General features: G+C 40.2%; 3 protein-coding genes across 3 annotated transcripts in view; 1 reads left to right on the top strand and 2 right to left on the bottom strand.

The window, feature by feature from the left end:
• Window positions 1-148: 148 nt before the first annotated feature.
• Window positions 149-2,453, bottom strand: LOC117241610 (methionine aminopeptidase 1). Its single transcript, XM_033507480.1, has 6 exons — window positions 2,044-2,453; window positions 1,691-1,742; window positions 1,302-1,540; window positions 900-1,122; window positions 551-826; window positions 149-480 (listed from the first exon to the last, which is right to left on the bottom strand). Exons 1-6 carry the CDS (start codon window positions 2,152-2,154, stop codon window positions 248-250), a joined length of 1,134 nt encoding a protein of 377 aa, XP_033363371.1. The 5' UTR covers window positions 2,155-2,453; the 3' UTR covers window positions 149-247.
• Window positions 2,454-3,290: 837 nt separating this feature from the next.
• On the top strand, window positions 3,291-6,365 carry LOC117241609 (methionine aminopeptidase 2). The gene is made up of 6 exons (XM_033507479.1): window positions 3,291-3,545; window positions 3,999-4,061; window positions 4,134-4,465; window positions 4,540-4,944; window positions 5,018-5,285; window positions 5,380-6,365. The coding sequence occupies exons 1-6, from the start codon at window positions 3,401-3,403 to the stop codon at window positions 5,583-5,585; spliced, it is 1,419 nt and encodes a 472-aa protein (XP_033363370.1). The 5' UTR covers window positions 3,291-3,400; the 3' UTR covers window positions 5,586-6,365.
• Window positions 6,366-6,700: 335 nt separating this feature from the next.
• Window positions 6,701-23,762, bottom strand: part of LOC117241611 — a 41,009-nt gene continuing 23,947 nt past the window's right edge. The window contains exons 3-6 of the mRNA XM_033507481.1: window positions 16,642-16,696; window positions 9,039-9,198; window positions 7,928-8,099; window positions 6,701-7,544 (exon numbers count right to left, since the gene is read on the bottom strand). Of these exons, the coding sequence (XP_033363372.1) occupies window positions 7,455-7,544; window positions 7,928-8,099; window positions 9,039-9,198; window positions 16,642-16,696 (477 nt within the window). The 3' untranslated portion in view covers window positions 6,701-7,454. The remainder of the gene's footprint in view (window positions 7,545-7,927; window positions 8,100-9,038; window positions 9,199-16,641; window positions 16,697-23,762) is intronic.

Below are 23,762 nucleotides of genomic sequence, written 5' to 3'. Positions count from 1 at the left end.
TTTTCGATCATCTCGTCTCGTCTTTTCATTTTTACAAAATTAGCCAATAGAACAGGCATACAGTAAAAAATACCGGAATTAATACTATCATACTAACAGTACTTACGAGGAAGGGCATTCCATCCTGAAGAAAGTAAAACAAACCTCGCACGAATAAAATTACGAAGATTTTTTAAGCAGTATAGTGATTGCGTATTCACAAAATTTGAGATGACATAAACTGGCGGTAATTTACGATAGAATACTACTATGACCGATCCATAAACCACGGCTTGCCATCATTTGCGAGTCGTTTCGTAAGAATGTCGCAACCAGTTTCGGTAACTAATAGCGTGTGTTCGAATTGTGCCGACCATTGACCATCCGCGGTAACTGCTGTCCAAGTATCAGGCCACATCTCGTCTCTCCATGTACCTTGAGATATCATTGGTTCTATAGTAAAACAGTGTCCCGGTTTCATAACACCTACTGCCTTGTTTTCTAAACAAAACAAAAACGAGTTAAGCTAAAACAGTTGATTTAAAGCGTCAATTATAAGCAGGATATTTACTCGCATAGTGAGGTACGCTTGGCGCAGTGTGGAATAAACGATGAATTCCATGGCCGCAATAACTACGTACTACGCTGAATCCATGCGCTTGTGCATGTTTCTGAATAATATTTCCAATTTCCCTATACTTTTCACCAGGTCGTACGATATCTATAGCTTTCGATAAACACTCGTACGTAACTTCAACTAATTTTTTCACTTCGGGTTTTACACTACCGACTAGAAACGTCTCATTTAAGTCACCATGAAATCCATTATGATATACAGTTACATCAACTGTAAGAAACGAGAATTATAATGTTATCGTGCTTCTATTAAGTCCGTATTTAAAAAGATATCATTATAATACCGTTGCAAATATCTCCATCTTCAAGCGGCCTAGTATCGGGAATACCATGGCATATCACTTCGTTAACAGAAGTGCAACAACTAGCTGGGAATTGATAATAATTCAGCGGAGATGGATAGCAGTCTCTTTCGATACAAGCTTCGTGAACTGCTCTGTCTATCTCCGCTGTAGTAACACCTACATCACAAGCATGTGCAGCCTCGTCCAAGACTTCTCGTCCAAGCTATAGGAGTAATTCTCATTTATGTTCTCTTCTTCATTAAAAGAAAATAAAAATATGTTTGTATAAAATTAGTAAGAACATTTTCTAAGTATAAAAAATTAACGCGATCACTCCAATCGGAGTAGTCGTCAATCAACGTGTTAAAAAAGATATTTTAATATTTTTAATAATCGTTGTACCTTACAAGCTACTCGCATGCCCTCGATTTCCTCGTCATCAAGGATTTTTATTTGCGCAGAACCTCGTACCGATTGCTCGCTTATGGACAAACCAGTTGGATGTGTAGCATAATCTGGACGTTTGATATGTTCGGGTACTTCCCGACGAGGTTCTCTCTTATAAGGACGTAATTTACCGGTATAATGATAGAAAGGCCATGGGTTATACTCGTTCGAAGATTTATCTCCACCTATTCCTTCTATTAGAAACAGTATTTTTGCACTTTAAACGCGATCATTTAAATACGTATATATATTTGATAAAATATACATTTTTCTAGCTTATAATTATAAATTTATCTTGCATTAGTACATCTACACTTTACGTAATTGGTAATTGCTAAACTCACTCGCCAATTGATGAATGACTTTGTGTGTTTTCCAGCTTCGTTTAAAACAATCCTGCAACAAAATGTGAACATACTAAAATGATAAAACAGTATCATAATAAATAAACAAAAATATCTAGAGAAACGCTCGAAAGATCTTTTATAAACGTATATCATTAAAACATGATATTTATTCATTTTCTTAGGAAAATATATTAACAACGATACTTATATACTAAGAATGATACTATAGTCGTTTCAAAAATAAAATGTACATGATCTTAATTATTATTAATTAATACCATACGAGGTATATTTAAATACCTGGTATTTATCTCTTGAACTAACCTTCAAATATATAAGGTGGTGCTTACCTGAGTACAGAAATAGGAGCCCTGTATCCCAATTTTCAGGCAAGTTGGACATTGGAGGCTGGCTATAGTTTTACAGCCCGGTGTTTCACATGTACCACAAGCGAATGCCATTTTCGTTGAAATTTTCTTCGGAAACTATGTGTGACGTGACTCGACGAATACGACACAAACGGCAAGAAGTAATTCGAGACGTACTGTACTGTTTTACCGATGGATTTACTTGTTAATTCATCATGGATGACGAAACTTCTAACTGCTTCTAACACAAACGAGGCTTATTTGTGGTCAAAATCATAGATCTCTGACACAGATGAGACACAGAATAGACATTGCATCTTATGGGACTCGGTGATATCACATTTGAGATACGGAATAGATCTGATATCTTACAAGACTTTGTTATATGTTCTAAACTACCGATCGTCCAAAAAAAAGCAAAAGTTTTGTTACGCCCTCTACGTTTTAAAACAGTCATCTGACCACATACCTGAGGAGAGAGAAAATTTCCTCTCTGACCTGACCTTAGTCGATGTATAAACAAATGTGGTCAATGGTAAGAAAGATCTTTTTCGTGGTCGGTATTTTAGAACATAAAATATGAAATCCCTTATAATGTCATTGTATTTAATGCTTGCCTGCGATGGATGAGCGGGCTTTTCCACTCGTTGAAACCTGATGTTTCCCTTTGTTATTGGTCTGACTAACACGGAGACTTGAGCAAAATGAACGGCCTGTTTTGTTCAAAATAATTCACTCACCACATCTTCTCGAGATGCCAGCTGGAATCGTCCATTGTTCGTTTTACATCTTTTCTCTAGACTATCTCTAGGGATGCGAAAAAGTGAATGGTTGATATGACATGGTTCATATCATAAAACGAGTCGGTCGCATATCCTAAGCGACGACGATTGTAACGTATAGCTCGAGAGCAAAAATCCTTACGATCAGAAAAGACAAGTGTTAGAGTCTTGGATTTCGCGCCTAGAAAATGATAGGCAACTTGATGCCATCATTTTTCTATGTTTGCTACTCCTGGAAGTGGTACAGCCAGGAATACCTTTTTGACAGATCTGCGGTTATAGACCTCTGACCAGGTACGATAAGAGCTTCGATTCGTGCTTACAATAAATGTACATACATATTTAGCCAATGTTTATATGCGTACATATTTCGTTTGTAGGTAAATATAATTTTGACGTTCGTCGTAGTAGATGCAGAGGGCGTGGAGAACACCTTGTATTTTTCGAGGTCGGTATTTCAGAGGAGGAGGTACAAAATTGCATAAGGTGTTGTTGGTGTTATATCTACGTATTTTGCCATCGTCAATGGTATAGCATTGTTTGGTTTCCTCTTGAAAATGGCTGCCGTATTGGACGAGGTCGGCAAATCTGCCGAAAAATTAGTAGATGAGGAAAAAGACGAAATCGTTGATGAAGAAGATGAAACTGGTGCAGTAGAAGCTTCGAAGAAGAAAAAAAAGAAGAAAAAGAAGAAGAAGGCTGGTTCGTTACTTTATAAATTGTTAGGTTTTGGGTGTATAGTCGTTTATGCGTATTTGGGGATTATTAGCGTGTCTTGCACTGGTTTCGACTTTTTATTTTTGAAAATAAACACGGGTTCACATGCAATAACCTTTTCTTTCAACTCTTTCATGATGTTATTCCTATACTTCTATATAGTAATTTCGTATTTACAGGGTAACTAATGAACAACATATATTATTACTAAACATGCCCGTGAGCGACACAACTTGGAAATTACTATGCACATGTCTTGCCTTTCTGTTATCTCACGGCTGAAGTTTGCTTCATACAAAATATTTCGATTTCATAATAATTCAAACTTAAATTTATGTTATTACTCACGACAAAAATTTGTGTTTAAAAATTATTTTGAGACGGAATTATCTTTTTATGCACAGCACTGATTTTCCTGCCTTCATAAATATGTTTTAGGAGCTGGTGAAGCTAGCGCAGATGTTCCAGAAGGAGAAGAAACGAAACAAGATAATATAGAAGGTAACTTATCTCCAAATTTGTATGAAAGACAATCATTTATGTATATAATATTTAACGTATGTCACATTGTAGAAGCTGATATAGATGCAACAGAAAATGATACAGAAACAGAAGATGCTAAGAAGAAAAAGAAGAAACGCAAATCACGTGGAAAAACTGGAGGTCCTAAACAACAAACAGATCCTCCGACTATTCCCGTATCAGAATTTTTCCCAGATGGGAACTTTCCGATAGGGCAAATAATGGATCATCCCTCTGCTGCAGGAGTAGATGATAGGACAGCTAAGGATCGCTTTTCTAGCGAAGAAGCACGTGCTTTTGATAGAATGCATAATGATATTTATAACGAAGCGAGGCAGGCAGCTGAAGCTCATAGACAAACTAGGAAACATATTATGAAATGGGTATGTGATATCCATGAAATAGCTATAAAAGGAAAACGAATTAAACAATTTATATAAAATTATGATTAATTTAGGTGAAACCTGGGATGACAATGATAGAAATTTGTAACGAGTTGGAAAATACAGCAAGAAAATTGATAGGAGAAGATGGGCTAAAAGCTGGACTAGCATTTCCAACTGGTTGTTCACGAAATCATTGCGCCGCTCATTACACTCCAAATGCTGGCGATCCCACCGTTTTGGAGTACGATGATGTCACCAAGATAGATTTTGGTACACACATTAACGGACGAATCATCGACTGTGCATTTACATTAGCATTCAATCCGAAATACGATAGGCTCATTGAAGCGGTTCGTGATGCTACAAATACTGGAATTAAAGCTGCTGGTATCGACGTTCAACTATGCGATGTTGGAGCTGCGATTCAAGAAGTTATGGAATCATACGAAGTTGAATTAGATGGCAAAACTTACCCAGTATGTTTGTTACCTTTTTCAGATTATTATCTGTCGATTTTATCATAGATCATTATCACTGATTTATATTTAGGTAAAATCCATAAGAAATCTTAACGGTCATTCAATCGCTTCATATCGTATCCACGCTGGAAAAACTGTACCGATAGTTAAAGGGGGTGAAGCTACTAGAATGGAAGAGAATGAATTTTATGCCATTGAAACTTTCGGATCTACTGGGAGAGGAATCGTTCACGATGATCTAGACTGTTCTCATTACATGAAGTGCTTTGATGCCGGTTTCGTCCCATTGAGATTGCAAAGTAGCAAATCCCTACTCAATGTTATCAACAAGCATTTCGGTATATATCGATTTATTAACAGATTTCTAACTTAAACTTCTCTATCGAAAAACCAATAAAGCAATAGTAAAGTAAGTATATTTGTAACAAACAGGTACTTTGGCTTTCTGCAAGCGGTGGTTAGATCGTGTTGGTTGCGTGAAATATCAAATGGCTTTGAAGGATCTATGCGACAAAGGTGCAGTAGAGGCTTACCCACCTTTAGTTGATGTGAAAGGATGTTATACTGCTCAGTTCGAGCATACCCTCGTTCTACGTCCAACGTGTAAGGAGGTTATTTCTCGTGGAGATGATTATTGATATGTCTATTGTTCTCGAATCGCGTTATGTGTGCTCATTGTATCTTCTATCTGGCAATGTACAAGTTGATTTATGTAAAGTCACACTGACGGTAAATGTTATTAATAACGCGATATTTAATTATACATCTCATTCATTCTTTTCTCTTTGTCGATAGAAACACTATACAATGGTGATAAGGCAAAACATTGTGAAATATTAAAAATATAGAAAAGTTACATATTTTTTTTATTTTATTTTTTAATCTAATATTGGACTATGAATAAAGGAAAATGTTTTTACGAATAGTCGAATAATCGAGGTTGTGCTAGTATTGCGAGCAACGCTCTTTTGTTTGTTGTTATTTTTCTGCACATTTGTGAAGATGAAAAAAGGCATATATTATTATTGACGTTGAATAAAATATATTTAATATTTTAATTGCTCCAATATGATAATAGTTTTAAATATTACGATTAGTTTGCACAAATCGAAGTTTAATGCAGTCAACGCGATAACATTACAATTTCTGTTTACATTTACACGTCAACTTATTAACGAGATTCCTTAGTGTTTCGTAGAACTTTTTATTACGATTATTTCCAAATAATACGATTATCTTTATTCTATTTCTGAAACAGTAGAAGAAGACGTACGGTGATGCACTGTTATCAATAGAAAACTTGTTAAATTCGAATGTACCATCACGTTCCTATAATACCTTGATTGCAACAATATATATTTTATTCATTTTATGAATTATAAACAGTGGAGTTTAATAAATGCTGCTATATCAACCTACTGAATGTTTCTTTCGTTTAACTGCTAGTAGTTGATTACGAGTGAACGATGGTCCCAAGGTATCGATTCTACTATTCCAATTCTATTGTGGCAAAACACTATCTCTGTACTTCGTATTCAGGTCTAGTCTTGGTATAAATTCAGGCACGATAATAAACTAACGTCGCACACATACATCTTGCACATATGTATTCGTTTTAAAATTCTCTATGCTACTCATGACTGGTCTCTTAATTACTCTAACGGTATTAGTCCTTAGATGTGAAGGCTCTGAAAAATCTCGAGCACGTAACAAAGTATCGAACGACCAAGTAAACTATTTTCTCGTCAAGGCGCTCTATAAAGGCCAATCTGTTGCAAACCTCGACACCTTGTGTCTCGGATAACTAGGCGAAGTAACGAGGATACAACGCATCATACCGCGTCGCTGACACGCGTAAGCAAGTTACACGTTGAACAAGTGCTATATACGTCACTAACAAACCAAGTATCGGTTTTACAACGACGTTTGAGTCAGCGATCTGCAGACTTATCGTTTGAAAAGACCTGACTCGGCTATGCGCGCGGATACATACACATCGTTTCGATTCACGTGTTTTTCACAGATATGGAAAACAATGGTTACGGTTGTATGTACTATCTAACTAGACTAACGTCGCTTAGAAGACGAGATGAATCGGCTAGTGCGCGCATCCGCGCTCTCTGAGAACTTTGGAAGAGCGAGGCAATTATCTACTTTTAGCACGAAAAACGCACAAATGAATATTCTTTAAATGAATAAATGTATCGATACATAGACACGACCTATTTTCCACTGTTTTTCGGTTCTGCGTTATCTAACATGCCTCGTTACAATACTTTATCTTCAACGAAGACTCGTACAATCTTATTTTGCCGTTAACGAATTCTTATCGGATTAAACATATAATATGTACATGGTCAAATTACAAAATGTGACAAAAGTCCGCGTTACAACGCAATTTGATCGTTGCTCACTCGGGCGACAGCGTACGTGTCACGTTTTACGTTCGACCTTTCTTTCTGCCTCTCTTTCGTTTCTTTTCTTTTCTTGTCTCCTTTGACGTAACTTCATTGTGAATCTGTGCGCGGTCTCAACTTCGCTCTCGCTGTTACCAAAAGGTTGCTCGGTGGTTCCGTCGTCGGTTGCGACTGCTCCAGCTGAAAAACCAAAATTTTACTCCTCTAATAATACCAGTACACTTCTTTCAAACGAAGTCCTTCCTTTTCTTCTCGATTATTCGAATATAAAAGGCAGTTTCTTTTCAAATATCAGACGCGTTAAAATCGATAACTAAGGACAAACTCCAAGTTACATTCGTAATCGCAACAAACAAAATTGGACTTAAAGAACTGTCTAACCTTTATTCTCACAGAAAGGAAAGAAAAATAACAATGAACGTATAGTTGAGTAATAACTCAACTATTTAACTGGAAAATACCTCTATGTATCTTGCCACGGATTTATAGGACCTGTTTCAATTTACCGAATAACCTTAAGAAAGATAAAGAAACAAAGGAAGAAAGGAGGGAGAAACACTGACTGCCATCTCGATGTGCTTCGCTCTTTGCTCGATGGCCCTTTGTAAGGCGGTTCTTGGATCGTCTTTGTAATTCTCTTCCCGATTCCTTTCAGCCTCTCTCCTGGAGGCAGCTTCCCTCTGCTTCTCGAGTGCTCGCTGCAGCTCGCTCTTCTGATTCAGCACGTTTTTGCCGCTGAAAGAAAGTGAAAACCGATGCGGTTAGCTAATTACGCGCGGCAAGCGTGCCTCGTCGCCTCGTGGTTGGTGGGCCTCGCGTGAAAATTGCCACGATGAGAAAAACGCGCGCCAACAACCTTTCAATTGAATAGCGGCCCTGCTTAAACCGTAAAAGTGCCTGGGAATGAGTCACAGCCACGGACACGTAGATAATGTGCGTGTACGTGTATCGTATAGGCCTAGAACGCATACGCCAGCAGGAAACGATTTTCTCGATGATAGGCGTGCGAAGTGTGCGCCATCGACTGCCACGCGTCTCTCTCTCCTTTTGCCGCGTTATTTAAAAATATAAAATAAAAATACACTGCCATTCGAAAGTTGGCGAACGCTCGTCTATTTCTTTTTTTTTTTTTCTTTTTTAAGATACAAATCTTTGACTATAGAACTTTATTTCTACGAATTTATCCGATCAATACGTAGCGTTTGTTCGATCGAACTTTCTACGATAGTAATAACCTATCCACTTTTCCCTCTATTTGTGTATTTATAATTCGCGCCACAGCAGCTGCTGCTGTTCGGTTGATGCGGACTCAGCCACGAGATCTCCCTATTAAATCAGACGCTAATTAAAATCGCCATTGAATGAACGAGGTTCGTGTAAACGGAGCTCTATCACGAGTTGCGAAATTACGCATAAATCGTGTACCTTTATCCTTTAGCAGACAAAATATGGAATATCGTGTTACGACATTAGTGAAATTCATTTTTAATGCCTGATACAGGATAAATTGGACTTTTTAACCCGATTACATGCATCGGTACGAATCAAGCAAAGCGTGCAGATTTTTATAAACGACGGTTATAGAAAAAAGAAATTTTGTTTACAGGTACTGTTACCAGGTATTATTGACACAGTTTTTAGAGACGAGGCTATTGGATTTTACAAGAAGCTTACACTTTCTGATTGAATAATAATTCCCTGCGGAGGTCCTTATGGTTGCTGGAGGTTAGGTAAGGGTTGTACGGTTTTCTCGGTAAGATTAAGCCATCTGGTCCCATGTGAGGAGCAGGTGGAGGAGGAGGTGGTACACCCAATACCGGTGCCATTTTTTGTCCTAGAAAGAGAAAAAGAAAAGCAAAACACATGGTTAAACGCTATCGCAGAAGAAAATATCTTACGCATTGAAAAATCTTGCTCGATTAACACCATAACGATCGATTACTTTAGTTTGAAATCTAACGTTTACGTGGAAACGTGAAAACGTGGTCTAAGTTACGTTTATTTTGGGATATTTGAAAGGTAAAAGCGTACAATTACCTAATAACTAAAGAAATGTATGATAAAAAAGTACGACATACAGGGTGGTTGGTAACTGGTGGTACAGGCGGAAAGGGGGTGATTCTACGTGAAAAAAGAAGTCGAAAATATAGAAGAAAAATTTAAAAATTTAAAAATTTAAAAATTTAAAAATTTAAAAATTTAAAAATTTGAAAATTTAAAAATTAAAAAATTTAAAATTTGAAAATTTAAAAATTTAAAAATTTAAAAATTTAAAAATTTAAAAATTTTAAAATTTAAAAATTTAAAAATTTAAAAATTTAAAAATTTAAAAATTTAAAATTTGAAAATTTAAAAATTTAAAAATTTAAAAATTTAAAAATTTTAAAAATTAAAAAAATAACGTCAATCGAGACAACGATCTACAGTGAGATCCGTTATAACGAGACGCGATAAAGTGCACGCGTACCGAGCGAAAATTCAAAGTCGATTTTCTCGAAAACGAAGCCCCGAACGAAAAATTTTTATTCTATATCTTCGACTTCTTTTTTCGCGTAGAATCACCCCCTTTCCGCTTGTACCACCAGTTACCAACCACCCTGTATATTTATATCGTACGCTGATAGTGAACACTCACACGACGCGAACGCAGCAGCATCAGTCGTCATAGTGTCAAAGAGCAGATAAAGTGGCGAAAGAAATACACAAATGGCGCATGTAAGTGTTTACAAATGGCTAGGTGTTTAATTTAACCAGTTAGCAAGTTACGATCTCTTTGAAAAAGTGTGTACCCAATAAAACGTGTGGTGAAAAGCAATGACGATGACGAGTATACTCGACGAACACAGAGTACGCGTGACTGTTACGATATCGAATTAAGTTGTAACGAAACGATTGTTTTATCTTTTAATTTCGTTGCTCTTCACTCTTCACTCTTATCGTTTTACGTAATATTTCGAAAAATGAAAGCGTCCCAACGTGTAATGTTTACAGACCGGTTTTGACGGTACAGCGTGTAAGGGAAGATGTTTGAAAGACATCGTGATGTATTTGCAAACGTATTAAACGTACGATCGATCGAAGAAGAAGGCTGTTGGACGCGCGAAGAATCGCAGCGAAAAGGAAGGAAAGACGAGGATGGCGGAACGAGAGACAAGATGAAAAGATCGTGGTTTCTAGAAAACCGTTTAATTCGACAACAAGCTGATGCGCGGCGAATGATAATAAATTTTTCCAGTCAGTTGTTTATTCACCCTCCAACAAAGCGATTCTCTCCCTCACGTAACCCTCCTCGCACATCGCGTCGGATCGCACTGAAGCATTTCCGGCCAACAACCGTATCAAACAGCCAACTTCTATATACTTTTGCATAGGGCTTCGCGTACCTGATAATCGGATATAGTACGCGGAGCAGGCCGCCACGTACCTGTCTTTTATGTCCACAATGTGACGCAAACAATGTGCTTTTTATCGCGTTAAACCGAATTCTCGAGTTGAACGGACGTGTCACACTGTACGAGATTGACCAAATACTCGCAAACTACCGTGTACCGAAGACGTGTTCTCGTTAGCTAAACATTCCGCCAACGTTCTTCGATTTTCTCGCGAGTTTCTTGCTCGCCACACAGACGTTCGACAATTTTTAGCGAATTTTCACGAAATATCACGTTGTTTTCTAAGTCGCTGTCTACGAAGATTTTACAGCGTCCATCTATTTTTTCTAATGGTGGCAATTTATTAGGCGTTCGTGATCATCCTAAATGAAATCTCTTGGAAACTACACCGATCAACCTCGCCTTTCGTAAACGTGAATTTCATCATTTGAACGAGCGTCGACGTACAATGGCAGGATCAATGTTCGATTTCCAAGAGACGAATCGCGTAACTTTGTAAATTCATTTCGTCAAGTTGCCAGATTGCAAGTTGTTCGTTTACAGAGTTAATCGATGCTGCTTGCGAACTCGCCGTTTATCGGGTATCTTTGTACGAGGATGAGTATCAACGACGATCGCAGCTTTAACGCGAGCAAATATGTGCGTACGTACTTGCAGTGTACATAGAAGAAATATGTTCGGAGAACTACGTTTCGCGAACATGTCTTCGAACATCGTGTAAACAGATTGGAAAAACGACGAACCCATTCGACCAGATTCACAAATACCAGCGAAGACGCGCCGCGATATGGCACTTTGACGATCGCCTTGAAAATTGTTGTACGTGGAAAACGTCGTAGTTGCAATTTCCATCGTTTACCGGAGACGAGATTTCTCGATTCAAATTTACGAAATTTCTTCGCGCGACATTATCCCGTAAATTGCTCCGTAAATTATCTTTACACCGCAAATGTTCTGGTAAAGATTTCGTGGAATTTTCGCTCGTTTTGGAATTTTTACGTTTCTCCGAAACAACAGCCGTCCTAGAAACAGTCGGAACGAACGCCAGTAGGAGGAAAGCTATCGCCTAGGCGGTGCGATTTATGTCCAACTGGAACGCATCTTTCTTCTGGCACTTTCTTCCGTTACGACCTAGAGAATTCCCGAAACCTGTTCCCTATCGTTTGTCAATTTAATCGCCGTGAACATCTGCTTCTTCACGATGATTCAACCATATTCCGAGTTACGCGCTGCAAAAATGACACCTCGGTTTCGTAACAATTCGTGTCTATAACCTTTACGTTACCACGTAGCACGTTCTGTCTAATTGGAAACTCTCGAATATCTGGGAAGATACCGGACGATAGGCAAAGATATTTCGGACGAAAGTGGCACGGTATCGAGGCGGACGTACCGCGCCTTTATCTGTTTGTTCTTTGCGACTACCTCGAAACGTCCTGTAAAAGCGATATGGAAATTTCCCAATGGATAGCCATTTTCTTCTTTTTTTTTTGTTACATATTCTCATATGTCGACATTGGGACGTTTTCGAAACGCCACAGATTCGTCTTTCCTACCGTTATCGTTATGGAGCTACGAGGTTTAAAATTCCACGTGCCTGTTCACGTGCCAATTCGGAAAGAGTCAACATTCGAACACTAACTCGAAAAGAGTCAAACATCAACTCGGAAAGAGTCAAACACCAACTCGGAAAGAGTCACCATTCAAACACTAATTCGAAGAGTTGTGGCGGCACTCAACAGCAGATACCACCACTCGACACTAACTAATGTTGGACAACTACAGCGCAGTGGTTAGCGCCTTAGGTTATGAACGTTCGGAACCCGGGTTCGAATCCCGGCGACCGGAGTCCGATTTTTCTTCCACGCATCTAAATTAGAAGAAACGTAGCACACATTAGACAACACATTTACCACCTCAGAGTCAAAAACGCGGAAAGAGTAGTTTCAACATTCAAACACTAACTCGAAAAGGGACACAAACACCAACTTGGAAAGAGTTCTCAAACACTAAGTCGAAAAGAGTCAAACACCAACTCGGAAATAGTCTCAAAATTCAAACACCAACTCGAAAAGAGTCAACACTCAAACATCAACTCGGAAAGAGTCAAACACTAACTCGGAAAGAGTCTCAACATTCAAACACCAACTCGAAAAGAGTCAACACTCAAACATCAACTCGAAAAGAGTTTTAAAACTTAATCGCCACTAGACAAGTTGCTAACACCTATACGAATCGAACACTTTGAACCTGATTGTAAAAGACATTACAATTCGACATCGTAACCTAACCCACAAGTATCTCCGAACATTTATATAATCGGTGAAATCAGTTGTTGAAAATAAAATATTATAACCTGTTAACTGCAGTGTTATACTCAACCATCCCTATTATCCCAACAGGCGCCGATTATTATAATCGTAACGGGAATTTACGACTTCCTCGCGATCGCGTTTCTCCGCGACTGGTCGACTAAACACTAACTAATGACAAATTTTCACTTACTTGCCAACCGAATAGAATCAAGTTTTGCAACGAAACGACAGTTTGTTTTATTTCTTCATTTTTTCACCGCGATTATTCAATTGCAATTTAAGCAATAAATTCCAACTACTCTTTACGCATGACGAGTATACTCGTGAAAAACGCCTAACTGGTTAAGTAGCATGGGAAGAAAGCAGTTACGGGGACAATCATAACAAAAGACCGGCGAGGAATGGCGAGGCAGCACCAGGAATGGTTCGACGACGTAATGTCGCGGGTATTGCGCAATTAACGCGTGCCTTTTCCCTTTTTTTTCCTTCGATCGTCGCGTGGGCGCGTGGGAGCTTACCGGATGATCTCGCGCGAGCACGCTATTGGCATACTAAAAAATGCAGGATCGCGCACGCAGCGAAGAAGGTTTCAAAAGTGAGTCACGCTCCGCTTACGTGAGTACAGTCGTCCGCCACGCGCGACCTGCTGAAAATTAACGCGACGATATCATTGAATACATTTATTGAGTACATTTATTTTATATGAGTAAGCCAACAAATGACTATACTCTTGCAATACAATATACCGTGCCTAATAATCTTCGTAAATTTCCTCGACGAGTTTTCATGTACTTGGAAAACCATTACGAGTCGTCGTTTTTTAGACGGTTTTACTGGGTTGGCAACTAAGTGATTGCGGATTTTTTCATTACCATCTAATGACAAAATCCGCAATCACTTAGTTGCCAATCCAATACATCGAGTCGCGTCTTTGAGATAAAAGTTCACGCACAAAATTTTAAGGTCTCTCTAACTAATTCTAAATTCGATCCTAATTTAATTCGTCCAGTGGTCAGAACGAAACGCAGATATAGGAAAACCGTGAAATAATTCCGCGTCTAACGAGCCGCGATTCGCGACAGAACGAAAAAAGAAAAGAAAGGAAAGCGGGCGGATTCGAACTCTCGCGACTGATCGAACCGCGCGGTTTTGATCGAATTCGCGCTACCAACGAGCGGATCCTTTGTGGATTCGCTGAATTAGGTTCCTCGCGAGGCATCGTCGTCGATTACCATAAACCACGGAACCGCTTCCAGCGAGAGCTGCCAAGAAACGAAAGTAAAATCCAACATCTCGTAAAATCGTTTTCTACTCTGAACTTCGTTCTTCGTCGATCTTGTTCTTTTTTTTTCTCTCAGCGATCTGAGAAAAACAACCTGTCAACCCACGTGATCGTCCTCGAATTGCCAGTCGACTGCCGATTTCTATACTCGACTTCGATGCTGCGGACTTTCCTAACGTCTGTCGACGTTTTGCCAACGATCCATTCGCACAGATTCCAAGAACGCGGCGATTTTCGTTCGGAAATCGATTATACAATTTACGTGGACGTAAATAGCGCGTGATCGCTGTCAACCCGGAACCGTAAACGTAAAGCGTTCGATTTCGCAACGCGGAAACGGTTCTACGCGAATAATCGAACCGCTTTTGTCGATCTATCGTCCCCCTTTCTATACTTGTCCCGTTTCTCAACAATTTCATAGCAGCAGCCTCGATCGCCCTAAAGAAACGTTAGAAATCGACAGAAAAGGAGGTAGCGCGACTGGTTCGATTCCTCTTCCAATTTACATAGCAAACCACTTTCTTTCGTTCGCATAAATTCATCGATCGTCGGCTAACTTTGACAAATTGATCGAACAGATCCTAATACCTGATAATGATAATTTCTATCCATTGAAAACACGAACATCGAAAGGACACGTTACTTTCGCGATAATCGTTTACCAATTGCCATCGTTTTTAATCGCTAAAGAAATTTCCTCTCAGTCCGTGTCGTTACGTCGACAAACAAATCCTCCGATATGGAATCTGATGATGAAATGCAAAACTGAATTCCAGAAGAAAGTAACAGCAACGCTGTTGTATATCTCGTATGTAGCCTAACGCTACAGGATCGTCGAGCGAATGGCAAAACAGCAAAACGGAGCGAGTCATGTGGAAACTGAACGCGTTGCAAACACGCGTATATCGTCGACAAATTTGGAACGCCACGCGACACGATTAATTTTTTATCGAAAGTGACTGGTTCGCGACGATCGATCGATTCGTCGAATCCAGGCACCGTGGCCGCTGCTTTTTCACAGATTTGATGCGTCTGGGCTGGTTGGAAGATCGGCTGTAGATAGGCGAGGGCTGCGCAAGGGGCAAGGGTGAATGCAGCGGTGGGGGAAAATAAAAATGTAGAGACCCGGTCAGGATGTAATTTTGAGGCAGATGTGCGGGTACGAGAGGGAGATCATTGCACCGCGAGCAAGGAGCAGCTGAAGTAGCGTGAGAAAATGCGGCGACCGCTCCAGCGGACGATAATGACCGAAGGGCAAAGTCAGGGCCGTAACCGCTTGCCGGATTTGCCGTGAACCGCCGACAAAACCGTGACCTCCGCCCCTGCCACTTATTTTCCAATTGCGTAACGATGCTCTTTTCGTCTTCTCGTCGAGCGAACGACGGAAGATAGCGTGAAATTTATTTTTCTATCGTCACGCAGGCAACGAGACGAGCCACGATCATCGCGACAAGTTCATCCGCCTGTTCTTTCTGTTCCAGAGGAATTTCATCCGCAAGAAATCGGGAAATTTTGCAAGCTCGATATCTCGAAAGTAAATTGAAATTGGTGGCGCGTGCCACGGGTTATCGAATTCGTGTTCAGTCCGCGATGCGAAGAGAAACACGCGGTTTCGTTTCCACTTGAAAACTTCGCTTCTGTATCTCGGCAAACAGCAACGTAAACGGGGAAAAATTCGTCCTTGTCGAAAATGCGAAAATTATTAATCGTACCGCGTATTATCTCCGCATACGAAATTTTTGTACGTGCCGTAAATAATACGCGCTGGGAAGTAAAGCTGTGCAGAGCTACCAAGGAAGCTCCGTACGTATAAAGACAGAAAAAATGTATATATATATATAAAATTATAATATAAATACACCTGATCAACCTTTGGGAAAACCGACTTAATTTTTCTTTTCGACAAAAATGTCTTTCCCTTCTTTCTGCGATCGATCAAGGAACGATATTCGCGTGGAAGAAGGAGAAGAAAATACGACGCAGAAGCCGCAAACAAAATTATCGAATCGTAGGATCCGGCGCGTCCTAAATTCAGGGTTGCAACCGTTGGCAGGAGCATAATGCAATTGGGGGATCGTACGAGCGGGTCGTTCTTTTCACCGCGGGATTTGGTGAATGAAACCAAAGCGAACCGACGCTCCTCGCCTATCCTATGGTTGCAACGGTGCCGCTTTTTACAGCCAGTTAGGGCTACTTATGGGAATAAAAGAGCCTGTATCGTAATAAACGACGACAATAAGAAACAGAAAGGAGTACGAAGAGATGCGTCGATGACGCGCGTGACTCACCGTTTGTTAAATCGTCGCAGCTGTCCGTATCGTTGCTCAGTCCGTTATCGATCACCTGAAAACACGTACACTTGATTAACGGACGATAGGATACAGTTATCGACGAAAAAAATTCGCATTCTCTGCGCGTTCCGCACGGAGAGCTCCGCTAAGCTGGTTGCATGCTAATTCATGTTCCACTAACGAGGATAATCGCGCTTTCCACGACGGAAATTTCCTCTGTGAATTTTCCGCGTAATTCGAGCGTCACGAGAGACGAAAAAATTGCCAGGGGCACGAGAGATCGTTAAGATACGAATTTCTGTCCGATTTCTCCGCTCCTCTGTAGGAGAAGCCAGCTTGCTATTGTTCTCGTCCTTTGGACGAATCCTCCGCGATAACGTCAGCTTTACCTCGTTTTGATAAATTAACGCTCCTAGCGTGATACTCTTTGCGAAAAAAAAAAAAAAAAAGGAGAAGAAAAACGAGAGCACCGAGATGCTTGTCTCTTCGAATATGTTAGCTCGTACGTTACTCCTCCTCTAGAACGTTAAACGCACTTTTCACAGGCGCGTTATTTTCGATGCGATTAGGCATTGCGATTCGTGCAAACTACTTTCTTCATACGAATCAGCGATACATGTGACACGCATCGAACGTGCAAAGTGTCTTTTAATTTGACGATACGATCGAGGAAAATTCGACGGAAACATAGAGCAAGTTCTTTTTACATCGGGTTTTATTGCCAAAAACGTTTACTTTGATCCCTATTGGATTATGATTTCTCTGATACCATCGAAACTTACTGGAACAAACGTTATAAATCACATACTGAATACTTTGAAGTGACCGTCGTGAATGAAAGCGCGCGTCACATTCTAATATACATTTTTATACAGGGTGCTTGGTAACTGGTGGTACAAGCGGAAAGGGGGTGATTCTACGCGGAAAAAGAAGTCGAAAATATGGAATAAAAATTTTTCGTTCGAGGCTTCGTTTTCGAGAAAATCGACTTTGAATTTTCGCCCGGTACGCGTGCACTTTATCGCGTCTCGTTGTGACGGATCTCACTGTAGATCGTTGTCTCGATGGAAAAATTTGAAAAAAGAAAAAAAAATTTTTATTCTATATTTTCGACTTCTTTTTTCGCCCCCTTTCCGCTTGTACCACCAGTTACCAACCACCCTGTATACTTTTTTTTATTATAATACGCTTTTTATAATAATATTTTATTATAATACACTTCTTAATAATAATTTTTAGATCATAATATTCTTCTTCGTTTACTTGAGTGTGCAAACCAGCCGTAAATAACATTCGTTAACATCTATTCTCGTGAAATTCGGCGCCAAACGCGTGCTTAACGCAACGTATGTAGAACGAATATTTCCGAAAAGATTTTACTCTTTGCCCGCGACTTGCTTTTTCGTCTTTTGCTTTTGTCTTTCATGTTTCTCATGTTAAATCACCAGTTACACGATACTGCATAGTACGACGAGATAGCGTATTCGTTTATGGCTTCGAGCTGCATGTGCTGCGAGGCTATTTGCCTTCGCGAAGGAAGAATCGAAAGTCTAATCCTCGTCGAGGCACGTTGCACCGTTTCTCTCGCGACCCGTCATCGATGATTTCTCCGCGATATCAGCGTCGTCGCTGCGAATTGCAGCGAATTAGTTTGCTTGGTGATCGCGGCAAAACGCGAATCCAACCTTTTGCCATCGATTAACGTACGTGTTTCGTACGGTTATTTTTTCAAAATCGTTAAAAGTCGAGGAATATTTGTCATATCGGCAACGAAACTGAAATTTACGTCGTTCGAAGCTATTACGAGTTGAACATCGTCGCACCTGGTGCGATTATTTTGGCTACTTCGATCGCATGATATTACGCTATCGACGATACTATTGCACATATATCCGCTGATCCTCTTTTTTCTTTTTTCTTTGCAATCATCTCGCTTACTTAAACTCATTGCTGGCGCGTTTATTTTACAAGTTATTAATTCCTGGTAATTAAATTCTATTCAGGTACTTCGTTATTACTTAGTAATTACGTATTAACGATAACTATTCCTAGTTATTACGTTCTCGGTAATTGTAATTACCAATTTTTAATTATATACTTTTAACAACGATAGATCATTCACTGACTCGTGTAGCTTCTCTCTTTTCGTGTTATTAATGAGTTTTTCCCGCCGATGCAATGAAATTAATTAAAATAAAGATAAAACGAACGGGACAAGTTTCAAGACGGTTTTAACATTTTTTGGTCCACGATATCTACGGTTTCTGCTTATCGCGGCAACTTCCGCTTCCGATATCAGCGTTGGATAACGAGCTCGTCCAAAGGAAAACTATATACAACGACGAACACGCGAGTCGCCCATCAATTTTTCAATATTAAGTATCTTCCATACGATGATGAAATAGTTTACGTAAATATCAGTCGTTTAATTAACGGCTCGCGCTGTGTTATCGATCCACGAAACTGGGCTACACCGGAAGCGAGGTGTTTCGTATTTTCAAGAATAAAAACCTGTTACAGTGTCGTTCGAACGAGAGACAGAAGTGAGTGAAAGCGGGCGGAAGTATAAAGAACAATCGAAAGTGTAAGAATATTAAAAGCGTAATCGCGAGTTTCATCACGTTATTAAATATTATAACACGGCTGCTCGATCGGTCTTCCAGATCTTATCGTCGAATGCCAAAATGCGAGTCTAACGGAAACTTCTGCTACGAAGTTTAGCGTGTTTCTTAATCGAATTGCCGAATTAACAATCGTCCATACGATTTTACCTTTCCACGTTAGTTGGCAGAATCGTTTCTCTCAGAAGCTCGTGCCAGGTATCTTAACACTAGAACCACCGTATCAGTCAAATTCACTGGTTTTACAATTTTATTTTAAAATTCCTACTTCATATTATATATTTTTCAGCAACGATGTAATGACTTTTGCAACGATAACTGAAAGAATAGTGTAACGAATTTTATTTCGTTTCTTACGTATTCAAACTGAAAATAATTTTGCATCGAAGCTACTTATACCAATACCAGCGAAAATGACTGGTACTTGTCAAAGTGTAAAAGGATCCTGCGATCTGTTTATCGAACCCCAATTAACCAGTTTCCTCGTTTTGTACAATTTCCCACGCGTTTTTAAAATTCGTACTGCGTGTCATTCGATATGATGATATCGATTATCAGGAAAATTCCGGATCGATCACGATGCTTCCATCGATCCACATACGTCTCGATGGTATAAAGAGTACGAATTCGCGATAATACAATGAGAATTCTACTTAGAAGGCGACGAATATTCGATTCTTCCAAGTCCTAACTTCGCGCGATAAGCAAACTGTAAAAACTTCAAACTCAGTTTTCTCAGTGTAAAAGCTATTGCGGAGATAGGGCGGATGAGAGGCAGAGCGACGATATTATAAGCGGGACTATACTTAGGATATCCTGCACACGCTTGCACGTTATGCGCGCTCCATTTTCCCAAAATTTCCCACAAAGACGTAAAAATCCACGCTCTATAAATTATTACTACACTAGAAATACCACAGCAGTCAAACTGACCGGCTCTACAATTTTATAAATGTGTCAACCCTCGTTTAGGATTAATAATACCAAAAAAAAATTATTACATAACGTGAAATTTCTTCTACAAAAAAATAATAAATTAACAAATATAAAAATATTCTATTATTACGTATTTTTTAAAGACCAGTCATTTTCACCGGTTTTGGTAGAAATAGAATTCGTGTTAACTATCGGTAGTTCTAGTGTTAACGATTACAAGATAGAAATGATTTTTGGCAGGTTAGAGAAATCGCGTAGTAGAACACGATGATTCAGGTATTTGACGTGGAGCCAAGCAAATGACAGTTTTTCACGCTGATAAAGCGATCTTCGCTTACTTGTAAGAAACAACGATATCTTATATAACGTCAGTATATTACAAATTTATCAAATTTCATGGAAACTGGCTATTTCGATCGATTCTCTGATAGTTGCGACGCGAACGTATTTTTATTCCTCGAAGCTTCTCGTCGATCGAAACGTTTGAACGCGTGATTTATCGGTTTACACGCGATACAGACGTATAGAGGAAGCGAAATTAATTTCGTTGATCGGCAGAAGCAGCGCGTAACGAACGCCCGTTTTTAGCCTAGTTTTCCCGTACACTGTCGATTCCATTCTTTTTTTTTTTTTTTTTTTTTTCACGAAACGGGTAAAGACAAAGAGGCGGAGAACACGCCGACGAAACAGGCACGAAACGTAGCTGGAGGGTCGCGCCATTATGTAAGCACATTTTGTAGGACACATCTTTTGTCGTGATCTTTCTGAAGCGGCAAACTGCGAACGAACGTTGTACACGGATGCATGAAAAACGCGAACGTAACAGATACACGTGGAGTGAACGATCCTCAAGCTGCCCTATGAAAAGAAGCTTAGAAGCCACTGTCGACGTTCTCGCGAAAAACGACGCGTCTAATGGCATCTGATGCTGCAGTTCCATAGACGTGCAACTTCGCAATACGCTTTTCTCCCAGCGATTTCGCGTTCCCGTTTCGGGCTACCTGTGTACGACGAATTATGCAATCGTGTTGTCGCGAGTTACCTTCCATTCAGCAATACTTGACCATATGACGTATATGTATATCTTGATTTTCGGCTTCGCCGATCCGAAAAGCTGAACTTGCTCGCGGTCTTCTTGCAACGTCGATTTAGACCTACTTATACCTGTAATTTTATTTGTTCAACTTGGGCCAATTTCTCACATGTTCCCTTGCATGGCCATTTCTTCATTTTGCTCCTTCTTGCTTTCGTTCGCTTCGCTCAACAATTTCGTTACCTCTTCTTCTTCTTCTTCTTCTTTCTCTACCATCGACAAGTCATAGCGGAGTAAACAAGCTCATAAGTAAAGTGCAAGTAATACGAAAGTCTCACAGACCATTAGAAATAAAGTGTGTGGATGAGTCAAGAGCGAAGTCACGACAGATCACCGTGAGTCACTGTGTAATGCAGTAATGCTCGCTTAAATTCCAATAGAGTTGTTTCGTTTAAATTAAATCAAGCGATCCAGAACCACTGCCTATTACGCCAGCGTTTCAAGCCATTTTAAGGTCAGTCTCTTAACGCGTCAATTCTCCCTCCGTTTATTCATGGACACGCCTGGTCGAACTTTTTATAAGAAAAGCGGCCTTACGATGCAAACGAATACTCTTTACAACGTGTATTATGAATTTATTCTGCTATTTCTCGACGTATTTTCGATCAGGGTATTAGCTTTCGCTCGATGAAAAAGTGAATTCTCGCTTGTAACCACAGCCCTACCACCTGAGCTTAATACGAGCGCAAAGGGTTGAGTTGCAAGTTCTGGAATACGGTGGCGGCTAATTGCTCGTCCGCAGCTGTGAACGCGTGCGTAAAGTAGTTGCGTAAAGAGGCGAACAGCGGTATGACAGGCAGTTGTAAATGCTGGGAGAGGCCGACGCGCTCCCTGTCACCGCCACCGCGTGTTTACGTACTCGTACGTACGCCGGTTAAACGAGTTACGATGAGCTTTAGCCAGGGGAAGATCGCGAGTCCGGAAGGAAGTGGAAAATATGAACGTTTCTTCGGTGACACAGGGGGAGAACCGTCCTTCCTTATTTCGCATTGTGATCGATGGAAATTCTGTCCAAGGGAACTCTTTCACTCACTTTGTCTACGTACCGCAACTGTTGTCTTTTTTCTTTTTCTTTCTTACAAATAAATTGATTGAAGCTTTAAAAGAGAAACACCCGTTACACACACAGGGTACGTTTTGTAGAGGCAATTTAAATCTCCAATCGCGAGAATTACGCATAAACTCGTATCCTAATCGCGAGTATTTCGTTAATCCGTTAATCGATTTATTCGTTGAGCATAAGTTTCTATTATCGTGGAATCGATGGTCGATAATGGCACGTCAGTCTCGATCAGATCCACGTTTGACCCTGAAACGCGTATCAGTGTACGATAAGGGTGCACGTTCGGATAAGAAAATTCAACAAGTCCCATAGCCGGCTACTAATTAAACCTTTGTACAATAAATGGCGTTTAGATAAGTAGAGTTTGCTGTATTAGTAAGAACTAAACCATAGTTGTTAAAGACGAGGGCGTACGCTTTCGAAGAACACGGAGTAACGCGATTCCTACGGCTTTGCAAGCGACTCGAGCTCCTTACCCCGTGGAAAAAATTCGAAAACCACGTGCTTGGATACTCGGAAGGTGTAGATTGTACATTTTAGTTTCTCGTTAATTTTACGATCCTGCCAAGCTTGCTAAGGTGTTTCTCTTCGAAGAGACGGTCGAGGCTAGAAACCTCAGAAAACTGGCTGCGATTTATTAAAAATAGAAAATGTAACGCTGGCTTATTCGCGACGCAAACGAGACTGCGCGCAGTTCTTTTCGCCTCGCGCTTCGTTTCTTTTCCGCTCTCGTTTACATTCAGCTGTCGGCGGCCGGAGGCGCGATTCAAAGGTCACCGACTCGACGAGAGGCACTTGAAAATCAAGCAGAGAAAATTCCAGGTGCGCGATCAACGGGGCACTCGTGATTTTCTAGCGGAAACAATGCAGCCACAGAGAGAGAGAGAGAGGAGGAGGAGGAAGGCTCGTCGACTCGACAGTAATAAAAGATAATGTATTCCTGCACGAAGTGACAGCGAAGGAAGTCGATGCGGCAGCGATCGCGCTCTTCGGACCACGCGACGTACGGGTCACGAGCGTCGTAGCGAGCAGCAACTATGATTCTCTGGTTGTTGTGTCCACTCGAATTCCTCGTTCGGCAACCATAAATGGCAACAGGCAACAGCCGCCAACGTTACAATTTTACTTTAACGATAAATATGTAGCTTCAAACCACGTTCGCCAGAGCTTAAGCAGTTGGCTTCGGAAACTTTGAAAAGTGTGTTCCTAAGATGCGCGGCGAAAGGTGAACGATGACGAGTATCCTCGTCGAACACATAGAGTACGTGTTACGATATGGAATTAAGTTGTAGCGAAATCACTGTTTCGTCTTTTAATTTCATTACCGACACGGTTCGTCGTAACATCAAATATTGCCATTTCTTCGTGGCGAGTATACTCGTCAGAAACACCTAACCGGCTAAAA

The sequence above is a fragment of the Bombus vosnesenskii genome, unplaced genomic scaffold, assembly GCF_011952255.1.
Source record: "Bombus vosnesenskii isolate JDL3184/JDL3185 unplaced genomic scaffold, Bvos_JDL3184-5_v1.1 scf7180000016261, whole genome shotgun sequence".
In the NCBI taxonomy this organism is placed as follows: domain Eukaryota; kingdom Metazoa; phylum Arthropoda; class Insecta; order Hymenoptera; family Apidae; genus Bombus; species Bombus vosnesenskii.
Note: the sequence above shows the minus strand (reverse complement) of the source record. Positions and strands in the feature narration are given on the sequence as shown.

Excerpts from the sequence above, each read along its gene's own strand:
- LOC117241610 (XM_033507480.1), bottom strand. The coding sequence starts at position 2,154 with ATGGCATTCGCTTGTGGTACATGTGAAACACCGGGCTGTAAAACTATA. Across the intron at positions 1,743-2,043 it reads GCTCCTATTTCTGTACTCAG|GATTGTTTTAAACGAAGCTG; the intron begins GTAAGCACCACC and ends ATTTTGTTGCAG. Across the intron at positions 1,541-1,690 it reads AGTCATTCATCAATTGGCGA|AAGGAATAGGTGGAGATAAA; the intron begins GTGAGTTTAGCA and ends TGTTTCTAATAG.
- LOC117241609 (XM_033507479.1), top strand. The coding sequence starts at position 3,401 with ATGGCTGCCGTATTGGACGAGGTCGGCAAATCTGCCGAAAAATTAGTA. Across the intron at positions 4,945-5,017 it reads TAGATGGCAAAACTTACCCA|GTAAAATCCATAAGAAATCT; the intron begins GTATGTTTGTTA and ends ATTTATATTTAG. Across the intron at positions 5,286-5,379 it reads TGTTATCAACAAGCATTTCG|GTACTTTGGCTTTCTGCAAG; the intron begins GTATATATCGAT and ends TGTAACAAACAG.